The sequence below is a fragment of the Ovis aries genome, chromosome 19, assembly GCF_016772045.2.
Source record: "Ovis aries strain OAR_USU_Benz2616 breed Rambouillet chromosome 19, ARS-UI_Ramb_v3.0, whole genome shotgun sequence".
Lineage (NCBI taxonomy): Eukaryota > Metazoa > Chordata > Mammalia > Artiodactyla > Bovidae > Ovis > Ovis aries.
Window position 1 is genome coordinate 21,818,747 of NC_056072.1, and position 18,407 is coordinate 21,837,153.

Consider the following 18,407-nt stretch of genomic DNA (forward strand, 5'->3'; position numbering starts at 1 on the left):
TGGAGTAGGTATTAAAAGAAGGTTTCTGATGTCACATTGTCTGGGTTCAAATTCTGGCTCTGCCACTTTGCGCTACGTAACTTGGACCACCACTCAACCTATCGTATATCAGTTCTTCATCTATAAAAGGAGGGGAAGACTTCATTGCTCTGTAGCTGCCTTACGGGGTGGTGATGAGGGCTAAATAACGAAAGTAAAGGAAACTATCAAAATTAAATAGATAAAATTTCGTTAATGTATGTAATCACTATATCAATACATGGTATTCACTATTATTTGCACTTACGGAAACTAGATTATCATTATTTACCCGAGATGACAAAACAAAAAAGATAATGTGGGAGGAGATCCAAGGTGTGTCCCAATCCCAATTTTGACATGGAATTGCTTTTTTGATCCCAGGAGACTTCCTAAATCTCCCTCATTTCCTCAAATGTCAAAAAAAAAAAAAAAAGGAAGGAAGGGAAAATGTTACCAGAAACTCAAATGATTCACTGCACATCTTCATCAATGCTCTGAAGACAGGATTATAGAAGCCTTTGCCAAAAGAAAGTCCTTCATCAACCACTAGGTTGTGCTTTCAGGAGAACTGTAGAGCAGTATGAAAACATGACCCAATTACACGTGCTCTCTGTCCACTTTAATTTTGCCCTCAATGGAGGAAGCCACAACAGCAGACCCGAGATTCAATTAGATGACAAAGAAAACAGATCCCTCACTCTGGAAGCACTCTATGCATGCAGAGCTGAAATGTGCTCTCCATTAGCAAATAGATTATTGTGAGTCAACGAATATACAACAGGGGTCTAAGGTCTACTTTCCAGGGGTGACTCAGCTATTCAAAAACAAAGCCATCCAAGGCAATGGAGCAAAAAGCTTTCCTATGCCCATGCGCAGGATACCCACCACCTTCAGACAAGCATCTCAAAGCTTTGAGCAAGTAGGCAGGAATCCAGCAAGGGCCACGTGCAGTGTGTGGGACTCTGGTATAATCAAGTGGCAGGCATCACACCAGTGACTGTGTGACATGCTGGGAGCCTTCTATGTTGCCCGGGGAATTGATTTAAATTACAGTGTTGTTCCCTTTAGATGGAGTCTGTTGGTGCAAGATTGGGATAAGCGGGTAAATCTGAAATGAAGATTATAAAAAACCTACTAATCTTTTTATTAAATTTGAGTTGATTTTGTGAATATGGAATAAGTTGCCAGAGACTTTTCCCACAAAGCAGCTGTGCGCACACACAAAACCTTGAATGTGCCTCAAGGCATATACTTGACAAGCACCTTAAATAGACTGATTTCTCTGCCTTATTTAACACGACAGGCAGAAACAGAGTCCCACTGCGAAAGGCCCATCATGAATTACAATCAACAGAACAAACAAAATTTAAGGGCGGCCCTCCCCTTGGCATGTGGGTATTTAAAAACTAAATAAGATACCGGTTCATGCCTTCAAGGCCTTGTCAAAAGAAAAGGCGGGGGGGGGGGGGGGGCAGAAATAATGTTGCTTAGCAACAATTAGACAAGGGGCAGCAAAGGACAGCGGGTGTGAAAGAAAGTTGAGTGCGGAGTTTATTACCACCACTCTAGTCCAGGTGACCCCGTGACCCAAGATCCTGGCCGTGTCCCCACCTGGCCTTAGAATAAGACTTGGCTGTTTCCATCCACTTGTCTTATCTTGACAAAGAAGACCTATAATCCCAAAGAAACAGAAACCTACTTCTGGACAGCACGAGGCTCCTGGACACCAGCGCTGCCTTGGGAAATGGTAACCAGCCTGCTTCTGGTGCTGATCACGGCTTCAAGCTAAAGCCCACTGAACAGACGGGAAAACCGAAGCCTGGAGAAAATGCAGTGATTTCCCCCACAGTGTCACAGTGGTTGATGGCCTGGGCCAGATGCTAGCTCTCAGGTTAGGTGGGCTCTTTACTCCAGTGCTAGTGGTTCTCCTACGTCTTTCCTACAAGAGCCGCTCCCCACCTCAGACTAAATCTCGGGTCAAATTATTATCAGATAAGTAGTTGCTGGTATGCAAATACTTCTCATCACTTGATCATGAAAAATGCCATTCTTATTTGAGGCCCCCCCTTCAAAGCTGCTAGGAGGGAGGGGCTTCCCTGGTGGATCAGTGATAAAGAATCTGCCTGCCAATGGAGGAGACATGAATTCAATTTCTGGTCCGGGAAGATTCCATATGTCCTGGAGCAACTAAGCCTGTGTTGAGCCTGTACTCTGAAGCCCACGAGCCACAACTGCTGAAGCCCATGTGCCCTACAGCCCATGCTCCGCAACAAGAGAAGCCACTGAAATGAGAAGTCCACGCGTTGCAACTAGAGAAGTGGCCCCTGTTCTCCGTAACTGGAGAAAAGCCTAGGCCGCAAGGAAGACCCAGCACAGCCAAAAATAGATAAATAAATCCACAAGACCTCTAAAAGGTAGGCTGACAGTACAAGCGTTCTGGGACTACAGAAGAGTCCAGTGAAAATGAAAAGACCAGAAGTCTGATCCTGAAGTTCACAGCCATGCTGTGATCCAGAGTGGTTTACCATAGCCAACCAACACACTCTTCTTCATCCCAGTATCATCTGAGACCATGATTCCTACGCTCTCATAGTTTTAAAGTGAACACATGCTGAGCTATCAAGAGTCTTCAGCCAACATTTCACTCAGGAGACAGCCGCTCATTTGCACTACAAATAGAATTCAAAGACTGCTGCAGGTCACAGATTGCATACCCCACAGCTTGCCCCACTGACAGGTAAAAAGTTAAAAATGCATGAAGTCAAAGGGTCCAAGCCTTCTATCTTCCTCATTCATAAGCTTGGATAGACAGCAGAGAAGTAATAACCTAGTCTATTCTCATTTAGAGATGGCAGGTAACAGGACCATGCTTGAAGGAACCCTCATGCTTTGGGAAGGTTCCGCCGGGGAGAGCGAGAGCAAAGCACTGGGTTCAGGCCTTTGCAAGGGAGTTCTGGTCTGACTCTGACACTCACAAGCCATGCGATGCTGGGCTAGGTCCTCCACCTTGTCAGCCCAAAAGGCATCAGGCATAAAACAGACACACCCTGGGCTGAGGAGGTGTTGCGAAGCTCAGGAGAGAATGCACATCAAATGGCATTATCTACTTTGCCCCAGTGAACTACTAGATAACAAGGGTGACTTTCGTACTTTATAGAAGGATATTTCACCAGCTGGGCCTCTGTTCCCTTACAAACAGCTGTCATGTGGACAACAAATCACTCTCATCATGTTTCTTAAAGATTTTAACTGAACTGGCACTGACTTCCTTGAGAATGTATCTTTCTTTCCTGGAGTATAAACGGCTGGTGCATAGGAAGCATTCAATAAATGTCTGTGGAATGAATAACAACCACTCTAAGAAGGGATATTTAACTGACCATGTTCCTCAGGGCTTCCATTTCCTCATCTATATAATGGGAACACCAATATCTGTGCCTCACAGGAAGGTTACAAAGGTTAAAGAGAGAATCCACAATCCACACTGTGCCTTGCACAATGTAACTGTAAATGCTCTATCAATGTAGTGCACAATGTAAACGCTCTATCAGTGTTAACGTGACATGTATACTCAGTCATGTCCGACTCTCGGTGAGCCCAGGGACTGCAGCCCACCAGGCTCCTCTGTCCATGGGATTTCCCAAGCAAGAATACTGGAGTGGGTTCTCATTTCCTTCTCTAGGGGATCCTCCCAACCCAAGGAATCAAACCGTGTCTCTTGCATCTCCTGCATTGGCAGGTGGATTCCTCACCAATGCATCACCTGGGAAGCCCCTAGTAGTCGGTACTGTTATTCGTAATGTGGGTCTATTTCTCTGCGACACTTGTTAAGACTCTTGAAAGCCAGGGAGACTGTATTCAAGTCATCTCACCTCTCTTCATCAAGGCCAGCAGCTAGAACACAGAAGGACCTTAATGCTTGACTCATTTTCACAGTACGTTAACATAGTGGCTTACTGCACTTGAAACCAACTTTGGTTAGGAAAGAGGAAACACAGAGGACAAGGAGATGCTGATCTGGAATGTGCACACTTTCAGCCTGATCTCTGGGCTCTTCCCCAGTTCCTATGAACCACCAAAGATATCAGAATGCTTCCTTTCTCCTCACCTTTCCCTGCCCAAGCTCCTCCCCACAGCTTTAATTCTGAGCTACCATTCTAAACAGCTTCTCTTCTAAAACTAAAGGTTTAACTACAAGATTAAAACTCTCTCACACCTTGGGAACACTGATAGCGTAGTATCCGTACAAGATCAAGAATGTGAGGTCAAAGGTAGCCTCTTGACCTAAATGGAGAAGATCAAGTTTTGAGGGCAAGAACTGGACAATTTCCCCGATCTGAAAAAAGGGATCACACAAATAAATGTCATCATTATCACCAAAGCTGATCTTGTTTCCCAGAAGCCGCAGTTACTTCTACTCCAGCAATACTGGAGGTTCAACTTAAAACAGCAGACCTTCTAGGATGGAAATGGACAATGGTTTTTAGCTTCCATCTTCTCCTTGTAGAATATGCCAGTGTATTTAGGACAGGGAAGGGATGGGTGGGAATGAAAAGGAAAAGACAATCCAGAGAAAGGAAATCACTAACCACAGAGTTTCTATTCCCAGTTTCAATCTGATGTTTGCCTTCTCTATTTTCAAACTACAGGCAAAATGACACCCATGAGGAAGAAAAGAGATTCTACCGTACCTTCTACTGACATGGGCACTTTAAAATGGTACCACATTAACAAAAGGACTAAAGTAATTGAATGATTCTACACCTCAGCTCTCATCACCGAGAGGACAAGGATATGGTCCAAAATTCATTCAGATAATGAAAATGCCTTGGCTTCCATGAAACAGAACTGCAGCCAATCTCTTCTTCCTACCCACAACAACGTCAGGGGCAGGAGATACATTCAAAGGAATCGCAAAGAAAGCAGTTCACTTGGAAGTGTACTTTTGCTCATCAGAAAGAAGCAAGTATGTTCAACAGTTTAATTCATCAGCATCTACCGTGAAAAAATAACAGCTTCCAGTCACTTGAGCAAGCCTCGTGTACGCAAGTACTCTGTTTGGCTCCTTAGCCATATTACCTTCCTCCCTATATCTTTATGAGGAAGGAATTATTTTCCCTCCATTTCATAAGCAAAGAAATAAGCTCAGAGATTTAAGTAATCTATCAGGGTCACTCAGCTTGTATATGGGAACACTGAGCCTCGAATCCAAGCCCATGTGGTCCAGGTACACACTGCTACCCACAAAGCATTTAAAGACAAAAGGAGGAACCATCTATAATTATTCTCGTATCATTACAGTTTCTGTCCCCTCTGCCACCACCTATGAGGATCAGGCTCTGTACTGAGAACTTGGAATGGAAAGACAGGAGTAACTAAGGCTTCCCAAGCCCTTAACTAAGGACCATCAGTACTAAATTTGGAACATGCATTTAATCCTCACAATAACCTTTTGAGCAAGGGACTAATATCATTGTGCATTTCACAGATGAGAAAACCAAGGTTCACAGAGGTTACGCCATTTGTCCAGGGTCACAGAACTAAGAATTAGCAGAATTTGGATTTGAACCCTGGAAGCCCGATCCTCCAGCCTATGTTACTAACTGCTAGGTTGGCAGATTTCAAGAGGAGCTCCCAGAATTAAAACCCCAAGTCAGAAGCCACAGGGAGTATTACATCAATCGGCCTTTGGTTTCCATTTACTTAAGAACAAGTTATGATGGTTCTCAATATAGGAAGTAACTTGGGAAGGAAGCAACAGCAAACCCAAATGACTACGTGTAGCTTGGCTGATCACTAAGGTAAAGACTCCATCATTTCAACCAGCCGCTCACCGGCATCTCACTTTTCCATACGTGTCTGGTAAATTTCAGGATGCATTGGCACAGCAAGGAAATGGACAAGAAATGCCACCCAATTGCCCAATGCACCATTTCTAAACATCACAATGACTTCAACCTTCAAAACAGATCTGTATTTGGAAAGGCAGTAATCCCTTTCAGAAGAAACACCTTTCTCCCTGTTTTAGAGAAAAATGTTTTAAACACCACACTACAATTGAAGGGCTGCTTTTTGGAAAACATCACCCGCGTTCCAGGGTGCAAGAAACCTTCCAGTGGTTGCAACGAGAGATGGGTCAGGGCCCCTCACCTGTGTGCAGACAGCCTCCCACTCACCACGAGGAATTGAGGCAGCCATGACCTACATTCACAAAGCCTGCTGCAAAGCATGTTTTGAACCAGATTTCCGACAAGTACAAAGAACCTCACAACCTAGAACACTTTATTTTTAATTGATGGGGAAAGACAGTCAACAAATCAAGTCACTGTCACGTGACCACCGGTGGACCCAAGCCAGGCCATAAAAGAGTTTGAGTAAGTGAAAGTCACTCAGTCATGTCAGACTCTTTGCGAGCCCAAGACTGTAGCCTGCGAGGCTCCTCTGTCCATGGAATTCTCCAGGCAAGAATACTGGTGTGGGTTGCCAGTTTGGTTCTTTCCAAATAGCTTCTATAGGAATTGTCACTTTTATCTCAAAAAAAATCTCTTTCAATCAGCCACCAGATATACATCTAAGCACCAGGCACTTTTATCCTAGTGCCAGGAAAACATACATCTCTTCTGACTTCCCCTGGCTATGATCTTGTTTATTTCAATATTCTAAATGGCACCCCACTCCAGTACTCTTGCCTGGAAAATCCCATGGACAGAGGAGTCTGGTAGGCTGCAGTCTATGGGGTCGCTAAGAGTTGGACATGATTGAGCGACTTCACTTTCACTTTTCACTTTCATGCCTTGGAGAAGGAAATGGCAAACCACTCTAGTGTTCTTGCCTGGAGAATCCCAGGGATGGGGGAGCCTGGTGGGCTGCAGTCTATGGGGTTGCACAGAGTCAGACATGACTGAAGCAACTTAGCAGCAGCAGCAAACTTATATTCAGACAGCCACTGGTTAACTCTAAACAGTTTGCTAACATCTTTCTCAGCTTCCTTTCCCAGCTCCCAGAGCCCGGGTGCAGAATAGGATAGGAGCTCATGTTGGACCCAAGCAATAGGCTCCACATCCCTTCCACTTAGTCCCAACTGTAAAAGCACTGTGGACCAGCTTCCTGCTACATAATAAAGCCATGAGTTTATAGCTCAGGCCCTAAGAGCAGTGGTTCATAACCTAGGCTGCATGGGAGACTCAAACCAGGGAATTTTCAAAATATCTCAAATACCCTGTTAAATGAGAATCTCTGGAGGTGGAACTCAAAAGTGGGTGTTTTTGAACATCCCCTGGGTGATTTCTCAGCCCAAGTTGAGAATCCCAGCTCCTACTCCATCCATCAACAACTCTATGATTCCAGACAAGCTACTAAACCTCCACCTTCCAGGGCTTCAATCCCCTCCTAGGGAGAGCAGACCCCCTCCATCAGCTAGAAATGCTGGCAGAGCCCTTAGCACAGTATGAGTGTGGCCACGCTCAATGTTGGCACAGAGTCCCTCACGCTTGGCTCTTTTAAATGGTAAAACCGCAGCACATTATGTAATTTGAAGGAAGGGCTTAATTCTGAGTGAGTGATGGGATTATGATCATTGGATCAAATCTTTCTGTTGCATTCAGGATTCTGTTTTGGAAGGTGACATGGAGCAGGAACTGAGAAGAAAAAGGCAACAGAGGTGTATAGGCTTATGCCAATGATTTTTTTTTTAAACGGACTCCCACCAGCCCCCTCCCCAGGTGAAAACATGCTCCTGGCAGCCTCACGCCAACTGGATGCAGTGCAACACCGAACACCTTCCAAATGGCTTCTCTCCATCTGAACAACTGCCTATTTTATTCTAATTTCTGGAGATTTTATTCAAAAACCGCAAACAGTTTCTAAATCACATAAGAACAAAAAGAAGTCATAACTTGAAAGATATAATCTGCAAACAGCAAGGTTGAAACTCTCTGGGACAGAGGCCATCAGTCAAATAGTTAACCCGCTGGGTTCTCAGCCCTGGCTGTAAATAAAAATCACTGCCCTAAAAATGCCAGTGCCTAGCCCCCAACCATGAGAGATTCTTTAACTGGTCTGGAGAGGGGCCCTGGGCAGCCATGTAATTTAATATCTCTACCAAATAATTCTACTACGCAGCCAGAGCTGAGAAGCGCTAACCACAACAGCAGCAAAAAATAACAACAAAACGTTTCTCATTTTAAGATACCAACTATATTTTAGACACCTCCTGCAATACACTAATCTACCTTCCGTGGAAGACATAAAACACAAGAGGTCCACAAAGCCAAAAGTGCAAGGCCACCAGTAGGAAGACTGTCCCTCCTATGCCTTTTAACTCAAAAAGGTAAGTGTAATAGTAAGAACTCCTCACTCCGAGGTGAAGTATGTAAGTACAGCGAAGCTCCCAATGGAACAGCAAGTTCCGCTGAAATAACACATGTTCCTTGTGATTCAATCCATAAATCCTACTTGTTCGAACACAAGTGTAAGACTTTAAACTGAATTCGTGCTTACCAGCATGTATTCAAGTGAAAAAAAATGAAGGTCCTAATACAAGCCTTCCTGATCTTGACACTGAACTTATTTATGCCTTTGAAGAGTTCAGAAAGCCTGAAACTGGCCTCATACATCTTAAAAACATGTAGGCAAATAAACCTATATGTAGGCAAATAAACCTATGACTGACTAAAAAAACAAACAAACAACTATATCTACACACAGCAACAGACTTTGTGAATTTTCAAATGAGGCAAGGGACCCTCCCTGGAATGGTCCCCAACTTACCTCTGAATTTCTTGGGTGGATTGTTAAGGTCCCCGGTTTCTGGCTGTACAACACAACGGTCATCAACCAGGCTGCAAAGAGAAGAAAGTAAATGTTGCATCAAACCAAGTCTAAGAAAATAAAATCCTAAGCACTAGGCAAAACTCATACTCAGGGCTGTTCCTATGCAAAACAGGCTACCCCAGTCTCCAGCCAGGGAATGAAACCTCCTTCAAGAGCCCAAGACTGCTTCTGCAATGGACACATTAAGGTGCTGTTTTCTGTGGCTCTTTTCACTTAACCACATCCAGAAGAGACCTGAGCGTGTGCGAAACAGCGTGTGTGTTCTTAGTTGCGTCTGACTCTTTACAACCCCATGGACTGTAGCCCACCAGGCTCCTCCATCCATGGGCTTCTCCAGGCAAGAATACTGGAGTGGGTTGTCATGCCCTCCTCCAGGGGATCTTCCCTGCCCAGCGATCAAACCTGCATCTCCAGCATTGGCAGGTGATTTCTTTATCACTGGGGCACCTGGAAAGCCCCATTGTGAGCACAGCATGCACTAAAGCTTAGGTCAGGGGCACAGCAAAACGTCCTTGCACCCAAGGGGCCCACTCCATGCCAGGCACTGAGCTAGGCCCTGGGATGTGAACATGGGTGGGAGGCAGGCCCCTGCCCTTCGGGAGCCCAAGGCTGATTCATGCAGGAACCAGAAAGACAAACTGACAAGGAGCATATCACCTGCAGGCTGTAAGAGAAGAGGACGAAATACAGCCAGAAACTCACTATGCCTGAAGCTACCTGAGAAGCTGCCGGTGGAAGAGGCCAAATTGGGAACTGTTGGAGACGGAAACAGAGGCGGAGGATGAAGAAGAAGGGAGCATTTTCAAGGGGAAAGAACCCTATGTACACAAGCATGGGAGTAAGAGAAGACTCTGGAGCTTCAAAAAGACTAGTGGGGAAAGAGCACAAAATTACAGATAAATAACCAGCCTCTATCTATATATAAAGACCCCATGTTTAAAATTCCAACTGACAGATATGACTTGTACAATGCTTTTGTACAACTGATTTGTTAAAAAAAATAATTTCTTTCTTTTTTTTTTTGAACAGACGAGGAAAATTGAAGCTCTGAGTTTACATGACTTTTCCAAGTTCCTAGAACTGGTATTGGCAGGACTGGCTCACTTCCAAGGGGCCAGAAAACTTGCTCCCAGCTAATATGGTTTTCCAGGGATCCTTCCATTAAGCTATGTCTTATCCCAAAGGCAAGTTACCATTAAATAACTAGCCTTAACTCTTACTGTTTCTTTTCCAAAATCTGCCGACACATCCTAAAATTCTTTCATGCATCTTTCAAGATCCTAAATCAGAACTCCCATCTTCTCATGAAGACCCTAAGTCTTTCCTGCCCCAGGCTCCCTCTGCCTGGCCTCTGTCCCTCCCCACCACCCTCCATCTCACCGGGCTGAAACACAAATGATACACTAGGCAAGAAGATCCCCAGGACAGAAAGCGTGCCTGCTTTGTGACCCAGAAGGTTCTACCCTTCACCCAGGGCCAGCACACTTCCTAACCAGGCTGAGTACTCAGTATCTATTTAGTCGATGAATCGAAGTGTCTAGAACAGTCCACCAGCAACTTGCCTCCTTCGGCTCTAAGACATAGGCTCTTTTCATTAACAAGAGGGACCGTGTGGTCACAGTCTCAACATTCATGCACAAATAAAGAGCAGAAAATGTATACATAAACCCCTGCGCCCACTGTGAGCCCCTCCAAGTATAAACAAGGAAACGCCACCAGATCTAATATGTGTAGGCAGGAGCTGGGGACAAGGGTGGGGAGTGGGGTGGCGTGCCTTGGAATTCAACCCAGGGCTTGGTAAATTAATCAAGTTCTCAGACAAGGAGGTATGCGTAGGAGAAAGAGTCCCATTCTAGGTTAGAAGAAAATTTATTGTAGATGGCCTTCAGCTACCTGCTAGCAGCATGACACAGACTGTATCACTTCACTCCCCCTAGTCTCAGTTTCCTCACTGTAAAATCGAAGAGTTGGTCTCAAGGATTCCCAAGTAGGGAGATGTTCATGAGACTTTTTGTTTCTTAAATATAGTGATACCAAGTGCCCATCCTCCCCAGGCCTACTAAAGCCGTGTTGCAGGACGGGATCCAAGAATCTTTCTTTTTCACAAGTTTTGCACATGATTGAGAAGCACTTCTCTTGACACTACATGTCACACACTTGGGCTTTCCAAGGCCCTAGGTGAGTTTAAAGTTCAGTGAGTCAATAAAGCCATTTGGAGGTAACTTCCATCTATATAAATGGAACTGGGTTACATAAATAGCTCTGGATGCTGATTCCACAAAAATTGGCAGTCACTCATCGTCATCCACGAGTAGCGCTCCATAAATGTAAAAAATATGAGAAGGAAAAAGAGGTCAAATTTTATTTTCCAAATCCATTTTTACACCAGTTATCCTCAAGTATGTGCAGAGAACCAAGGGAATAAAATATTCATCTAAAGGAAAGACTAGGGCCCTAAATTTAACATTAAAAAAGAGGGGTCATTCTCATGTTAAAGGGGGAGACCTTATTATTAATTTGTTCACAATACTTATGAAAACTCTTATAAAGCTCTGTACCTCATAGGAAATCTAAAAGGAGATGCTCTGGAAGAAAAAGAGGTACTAAGATTTTAGGGGCTGGCCCAGTGGATTCAGCAAGTGATAGGAAGTGAGCCTAGGTGACTGGAAAGGCAGTGGCACCATTAGAAGAAATTAGGGCCACAGACCAGAGATGGAGCATAAGGTGGGCCTGAGCCTTAACAAGGCATTCAGATAAGAGTTGTGGGCAGACCATGAGGATAGGGGTGAGCAAATTCAGCCAGAGAGGCGCAGTCAGACGAGCTGGGAAGGGGAAGTTGGCCCCACCAAGGGCAACTGTTAGAAGCGCTAGTCTGGAAGTTCTCAGTCTTTGTAGCTGTGAAACCCTGGGCAGGGGACTTCACCTCTCTGATGCTCAGAGATTTTTGCCCCCATAAATAGCAATAATAATGCTCACTGTAAAAAGCTGTTTGGGGATTAAAGGGATGGTGGCTGTAGAGTACATAGCACAGAGCTGTAAACACTGATAGGATTCATACAGGCAGTTACCGCTGCTACTTATTACTGCAGAAAAATAAGAGGATGCAAGATTCAACTAGAGATGGAAAAAGCAAGAAATTAGCCAAGAAGGAAAAAAGGACAACAGAGAGGCACAAGCAGCAGGATTCTGCCAAAGCTACAGAAGGTATCTTGGGCAAACTCCAGGAGATAGTGCGGGACAGAGAAGCTTGGTGTGCTGCAGTCCATGGGTCTCCAAGAGTCAGACACGACTTGGTGACTGAACAACAGAAGGTATATTGTGAAGGGTGGGTCTTTAGTATAAAGAGTTTTAAAAAAGGCTTCAGAAAAAATTTTAAAAAGCCACTTGACTGGTGATCAAGCAGTCATGGATCACTCATTTTTACTGGATAACTTTTGAAAAAAATCTTTATTTGGAGAGATCCAGCTGAGCTATAGAATTCTTTATCTGAAATAACTTGCTCCTTGAGGCTGGAGTAACTGAATGAGAGCCTGGGAATACACTTACTTTACAAACTACCAGAGAATCAGCATACTTTAAATAGGAAGTCTGATTAAAAAGGATGGTTCTGGCTGCTGTGACAATGAGGTTCTTAGAGAAATTGTTGCCTTCCTCCCCCGCCCCCACATTTGAGACCAGCTCTTGCCAAACACCACAATGCCACCCACCACTCCTTTTCATGCAAAGACATTACAGACCATGTACAACTTTTACAGAGATAACCACCTTCACTCCCCATTCTGCTTGTGCCTGCCCTTCGGGACTAATTCACCTCTCATTTCCTCTTCCAGACAATAGAAGGAGGAGGAGAAGGCAAAAGATAATCAAATGAATACATTAGGGAATGTATTTATACGGGCTTGGGGGGGAAAAAACAACTGAAGAAAGAACAGAACACCAGAAATCTGATTTAAAGAACTTGGTGCCATTTGTAACTTTCAGATGCACACAGTGATCTGAGGCAGAAAACGTTCTGCCTCAAGGGAGAGAGAGAAGCACCTGAGTAGTTCTGGTCTCTACTTGTACAACGAACAAGTCACCACTTAAAAATAAGAGCTTTTACAAAGCGAAAGCACTTCCCTGGGGTCTGTAAATACTAATCTGAACATTCATCCCATACACTTAGCACTTTCCCTCTGACATACGAAAGAAGAGGCTATTACAATAATTCTGAATTAACAGTACTAACTGATGAGACTTCATTCTTGCAGAACTGATGGGCAAATGGCATTTCTGTGTAAGAGGTTAAACCTGGCTAATAAGAGATCTGATATTTGTGATTCCAACCATCGCTGGAAAAATCAAATAAAATGGGAACATTCATGTCCTAGAAAAATCACAGTGTTGAAGCTGATGTTCTAATGTCTTAAATAAACCCTGCCATACAAGAAACCAGGTGCTCTTACCCCAAGGTGCTAATAAATCCATTTGTCGATCCTTCGGCGTACAGAGAACAAATGTCTCCGATGTGTAGGAAACTAGACATCTTGTCAGACATGTCTTTCTTGAGAATCCTAGACAAAGTAAAATACGCAACATTATTAGAAGGAAAGAAATGCTCGGGGCGGGACGGGGGGTGGGAGAGTCACTGAGAATTGGCTTAGCTCAATTTTCCAAAGCGTTCTACTTAAAAGTCAAATTTAAATCAGTGTGTGACAGGCAGGCAATTCGCTGAGCCAAGCAGGACATATGCAGCCACATTTTCCCCCATCTATCCTTTCATTTCAGGGTATTCCAACCACAGTAAGGCTTGTTTCTAACAAAACCATGACTGAATCCAATTCTCCAAGTTGAAGACCCTCGATAATAAATAGTGAATATAAAGACTACAGGGAAGTCTGCCAAGAACTCTGCAATGATTAGGAGCTGGAAAGTCTGACTTAGGAAATATTAACATGCTCAATCTGCCTCAGGGAATGTTCAGGCAGAAGGAAACACCTGGTATAAAACTTGGGTCTGGCCGGGCCTGGGGCTGAGGCACCAAAGGAACAGAATTAATATGAGGAAACCTAGTAATAAATACCACAAAGCTCTAGAGGCCTTTTAAGAATTCAACAACCTATACACTTCACGCAAATGCTATTCCATTGTCTTTCCTTCTGTTCCTTCACCATGAAACCCATGCAGAGGGAGAAAGACTCAGCACCTGGTCCAACTCATTCCAACGCAACTAAAAAGTGAGGCTGCAGTCCCTTAAGAAACTTGGTCAGGAACACACACAGTGAACGGCAGTTCTAGAACATGTTCATAAATTCAGTAAATCTCTGCACAGCTCAGTAATCACCCCACACACAAACAACACACACACACACAAATTATCAACAAAAATATTGACATGACTCATAGAAAGAGCTTTCATCAGGGCCATAAACATTGAGGAGCGGGAGTCAATTATTTAAAGAAAAAAAATCTAAACTGAAATTTACAACACAAGCTAAAGGACCTCCCTAGCGGTCCAGTGGTTAAGATTCGGTGCTTCCACTGTAGGGAGCAAGGGTTCAATCCCTGGTTGGGGAAGTTCAGAGCCCACATGCCACACAGCATAGTTAAAAAGTAAAAATAAAAATAAAAAACAAGCTCAGTTCTGTGCAAAGAGTGTGTGCTGGCGTGGACTGCAGTAGCTCCTCATCATTTCCTCAGGAACCTGGTGTATAGATGTTTAGGGTAACCTTGGTCTTTCCTAGACCTCTCCTCCAAACCCAGACCCCCTTAAACATCCTTGCCCATCTCTTTACTCCAGTTTCCCTGCCAGAAAGCATTCACCCCACCACGCCACAAGACCTGGAATGGCGTGGAGAAGTATTCTCTCCTGAAATTGCTTTCCAGGTGCCAAGTTTTCTTTTCAGAAGAATTATGCCTCAGTGATCAGCGGGAAACCTCAAGAAGCATTTCTCCTCCCTTAGTAGGAGTGGCAGGTACTGAAAACAAACCATGAAAGAACCTCAGTTCACTGCTTGTGAGAAACGGCAAGGAAAAACTCATTTGCCCTTCCAGCAGCCAAGATGTTGCAAAAGATAAAGAGCACTGCCTTGAACATGAACTTACGTAGAGAGATTGCGCGCAACTGAGAACACACTCTCAAAACGAAAGAGCCAGCATCTCTAGACCTTGGGGAGAGATACACAAACAACGGGCAGAGACTCAGCTCGCCACATCCCACTCTCTGAAATCGAACCTATCATCCTGTCATTTCTTCTTAACTGTATTTTACACCTATAGGCAAACCGATGTTTTAAAACAGCGGTCCTCAACCTTTTTGGCACCAGGGATTGGTTTTCCGGAAGGCAATTTTTCCACGGACCAGGGAAGGGAGAGGAGGGAATGGTTTGGGGGTGATTCAAGCACATAACATTTATTGGGGACTTTATTTCTACTGCTATTACATCAGGCATTAGATCCCAGAGGTTGGGAACCCCTGTTTTAAACAACATCCCAAAAAGACACCCAAAACAAAACCACGCACGGGCATTGGTATTTCCCTTCTGCACGTACACTTAAAAGTCTTATAAAGGGTAAGGAAGTCAGTGTACTTCTGGGACTCATTACTGGGAAACAAGTTCTGTTTGAATTTTGAGTCAGACCGAATCTGTGTCTTCACACTAGAAACTTCCAGAAGGATCCAGGGACAGTGATGAATGCAGGCGAGCAGATACATGCTCGGGAGGAGGGCAAGGGACTTGTCTACTGTGACTGAGTCTCTCCCGGCCCTCTTGGCCCCAGTGGAGACCAGGCCGAGAAACAGCAGCATGCCTACTAGTCTCTGAACTTTGATCACAACCTGGTCACCTTACTAGAAGCTTCAGGTCCTGAATGGGAAGCACTGGACACTATTCAGTGTCCTGGAATGACAAAGCATGACATACTCAGTTTTGCTTGCATTGATAATCTCAACAGAAGTCTGGGTGCCAGGCCCATGCAGTAGGTTCTGCATTGCCACCATTTCTAATAATAATGGCTAGCATTTGGCAAGCATTATCATACCCACCACCGGGCTGAGACCTTTACAAATCTTCTCAAATCCTCAGGACCACAGCATGAGGCAGGAACTACCATTATTACCATTTTGCTGTTGGGAAACTGAGCTGCCAAAAGGCTAAGATGTCCAACTGCTAAGTCACTTCAGTCGTGTCCGAATCTGTGCGACCCCAAAGATGGCAGCCCACCAGGCTCCCCCGTCCCTGGGATTCTCCAGGCAAGAACACTGGAGTGGGTTGCCATTTCCTTCTCCAGTAAATGAAAGGGAAAGGTGAAAGTGAAGTCGCTCAGCCGTGTCAGACTCTTAGCGACCCCATGGACTGCAGCCCACCAGACTCCTCTGTCCATAGGATTTTCCAGGCAAGAGTACTGGAGTGGGGTGCCATTGCCTTCTCCAAAGATGCCTAAGACATATATAATTAACAAGTAGGAAGGCCAGAATTATAACTCTGGTCCACATGACTGGTAAACAGAGCTGTTCATCAATGGCAATGCCTGGAACATGGATTAATTTGTTAACCTCTTATTCTCGGTGACAATATTAAGAACTGATTTTCTTTTATGTGCACAATTCCATTTGATAATTTTTCTTTGGTATTTCCTAATTTTTCTGTCGCTGCCACATAATACTTTGATAATTTAGGGGGGGACATTAAGTTTCTTCTTCCTAATAAACATTCTTATTAAGTAGATAGTTGAACAAATAAACTTCAGGCATACTTTATATTTCCTTCTGAAAACATGGGCTAATGCATCCACCATAGTTCATGGTCCTCAACTGAGCAATCTGCCAGGCATCTCAGTTAAAAAAGAGGGGCGTGGGGGCAGGGACAGATTCTTCCCCAGGGTCCCAAACAATGGGTACCCTCACAAAGGACCAGGCAGACCCTCTCTGGTCTGGTGGGAAACCTTTGGATGCTTCCCCTCACCTACCATTAGCCAAGTGGAGGAAGAGGAAAAGGATGAGGAGGGAGTAAAGGGGAGGAAGGAGGGGCACAACCATCAGTGATGTCCTGGAAGTAAACACCAGGATAGTCAACAGAACAGGCCTCTGGGGTCCAGAGGGGAGGAGGTAGAAAGTCATCCTGGGAGCCATCCTCTGGAAGACTTCCTGTTGTTCAGAAGTAGGATGAGAGAGCCTGCCCATGGGTCTGATCCTGGACCACTTGTGCCTTTGAACTCCTCATCTCTGTACCCAGGGCTCCTGTGTCACTCACACAGTGGCTGGGGATCACCTAACGGAAGAACAGCTGGTGCCACCCTACCACTGAGCTGCAGGACCCTGGTACATCTGACACCTAGGGCTCGCTGCTAAGAAACTCTGAGTTGGTCAGCAGATATCTATGAGAACAAGCCCAGGTGGTCAGCTCCAGAGCTCCAACCATCTCTCTGGCCATTAGCTGTTATTTCTAGCTGATTATAGGGCTTCAGATTTCTTTCAAAATTGTGAATCACTATGTGATACAACTGAAACTTATATAATACTGCAAATTAACTGCATTTCAATTTTTAAAAATAAAAAAAATTCTTTATATTAAACTTCCCCATTTAAGAAAATAACTTCTGGGTATGCAATGTACAACGTGACAAGTATAGGCCATAGTACTGTATCGTATATTTGAAAGTTATCCAGAGTAGATCTTAAAGGTTCCCTTCACAAGGAAAAAAAAATTATAACTGGTGCAGATGTTAACTAAATTTACTGTGGCAATCATTTGTAATACATACATACATCACATCATTATGGTGTACACCTTAAACTTATACAATGTTGCATCTCAAATATCAATAAAACTGGAAAAAATTAATAAATTAAAAAAATCAAATTCAGTAAAGGAAAGGATCTCCTGCATAATAAGTCAGCTGGGTATCACACAAATGGACTCTTTTGTGTCCTATGACGACATATTTTTACTTTAAGGGAGGTAATTATCCTGCCTAATTCACCCCTTGAGAAAAAGCTGAACAATGTAGAATTATACTGAAACTCCCAACCACAGAGCATTCTGAACTTTCCAAATATACAAAATCATAGAATAAAGGTCGGAAGCAACCCTGTAAACCCTGTAATTCCACGTCTCGCCCAATAATAGAACTACCCCCACCCCTACCCCCACCATGTCGCTTAAGGGATGGTCTTGTCTTCCATGCGGACCGGCAATGAGGCCTACTCTAGGTTCAAACAGCTTGTTTGGCAAACACTCCTGTTCCCCACCCCTCCCACGCAACGACAAGCGCCTCCCAGAATTTCTGCTGCTGATCTGTCCTCTGATGCTCCAAGACCTCTGAACACATGAACACTCTCTCGTTTCTCCTTGAGACTTGGCTTGTCAGCATCCTCCCCAGTTCCTGACACCTCCTGGCTTCAGAAGCCAGGGTTCCAACGTGGCTCTGTCATCTCTTCTCTGTAGGGCTTCAGGCCAGATCCACCCTTTCCCTAAGCCTTACTTTTCCCATCTGTAAAAGGGGGACAAATAGAGTGCTTCCCTCAGCAGGTGGTCATAAGGCTCCGTGAGGTTGTCTTTATAACGCATCTGCTG

General features: G+C 44.3%; 1 protein-coding gene across 13 annotated transcripts in view; it reads right to left on the reverse strand.

Moving 5' to 3' along the window:
* The window catches only part of ITPR1 (inositol 1,4,5-trisphosphate receptor type 1), a 348,286-nt gene that overhangs the window by 307,095 nt on the left and 22,784 nt on the right, over positions 1-18,407 (reverse strand). For all 13 annotated transcript variants that reach the window (XM_060402187.1, XM_027958140.3, XM_027958135.3 and 10 more), the window contains exons 3-4: positions 13,299-13,406; positions 8,791-8,861 (exon numbers count right to left, since the gene is read on the reverse strand). In XM_060402187.1, coding sequence (XP_060258170.1) covers positions 8,791-8,861; positions 13,299-13,390 — 163 coding nt within the window. In that variant the 5' untranslated portion in view covers positions 13,391-13,406. The remainder of the gene's footprint in view (positions 1-8,790; positions 8,862-13,298; positions 13,407-18,407) is intronic.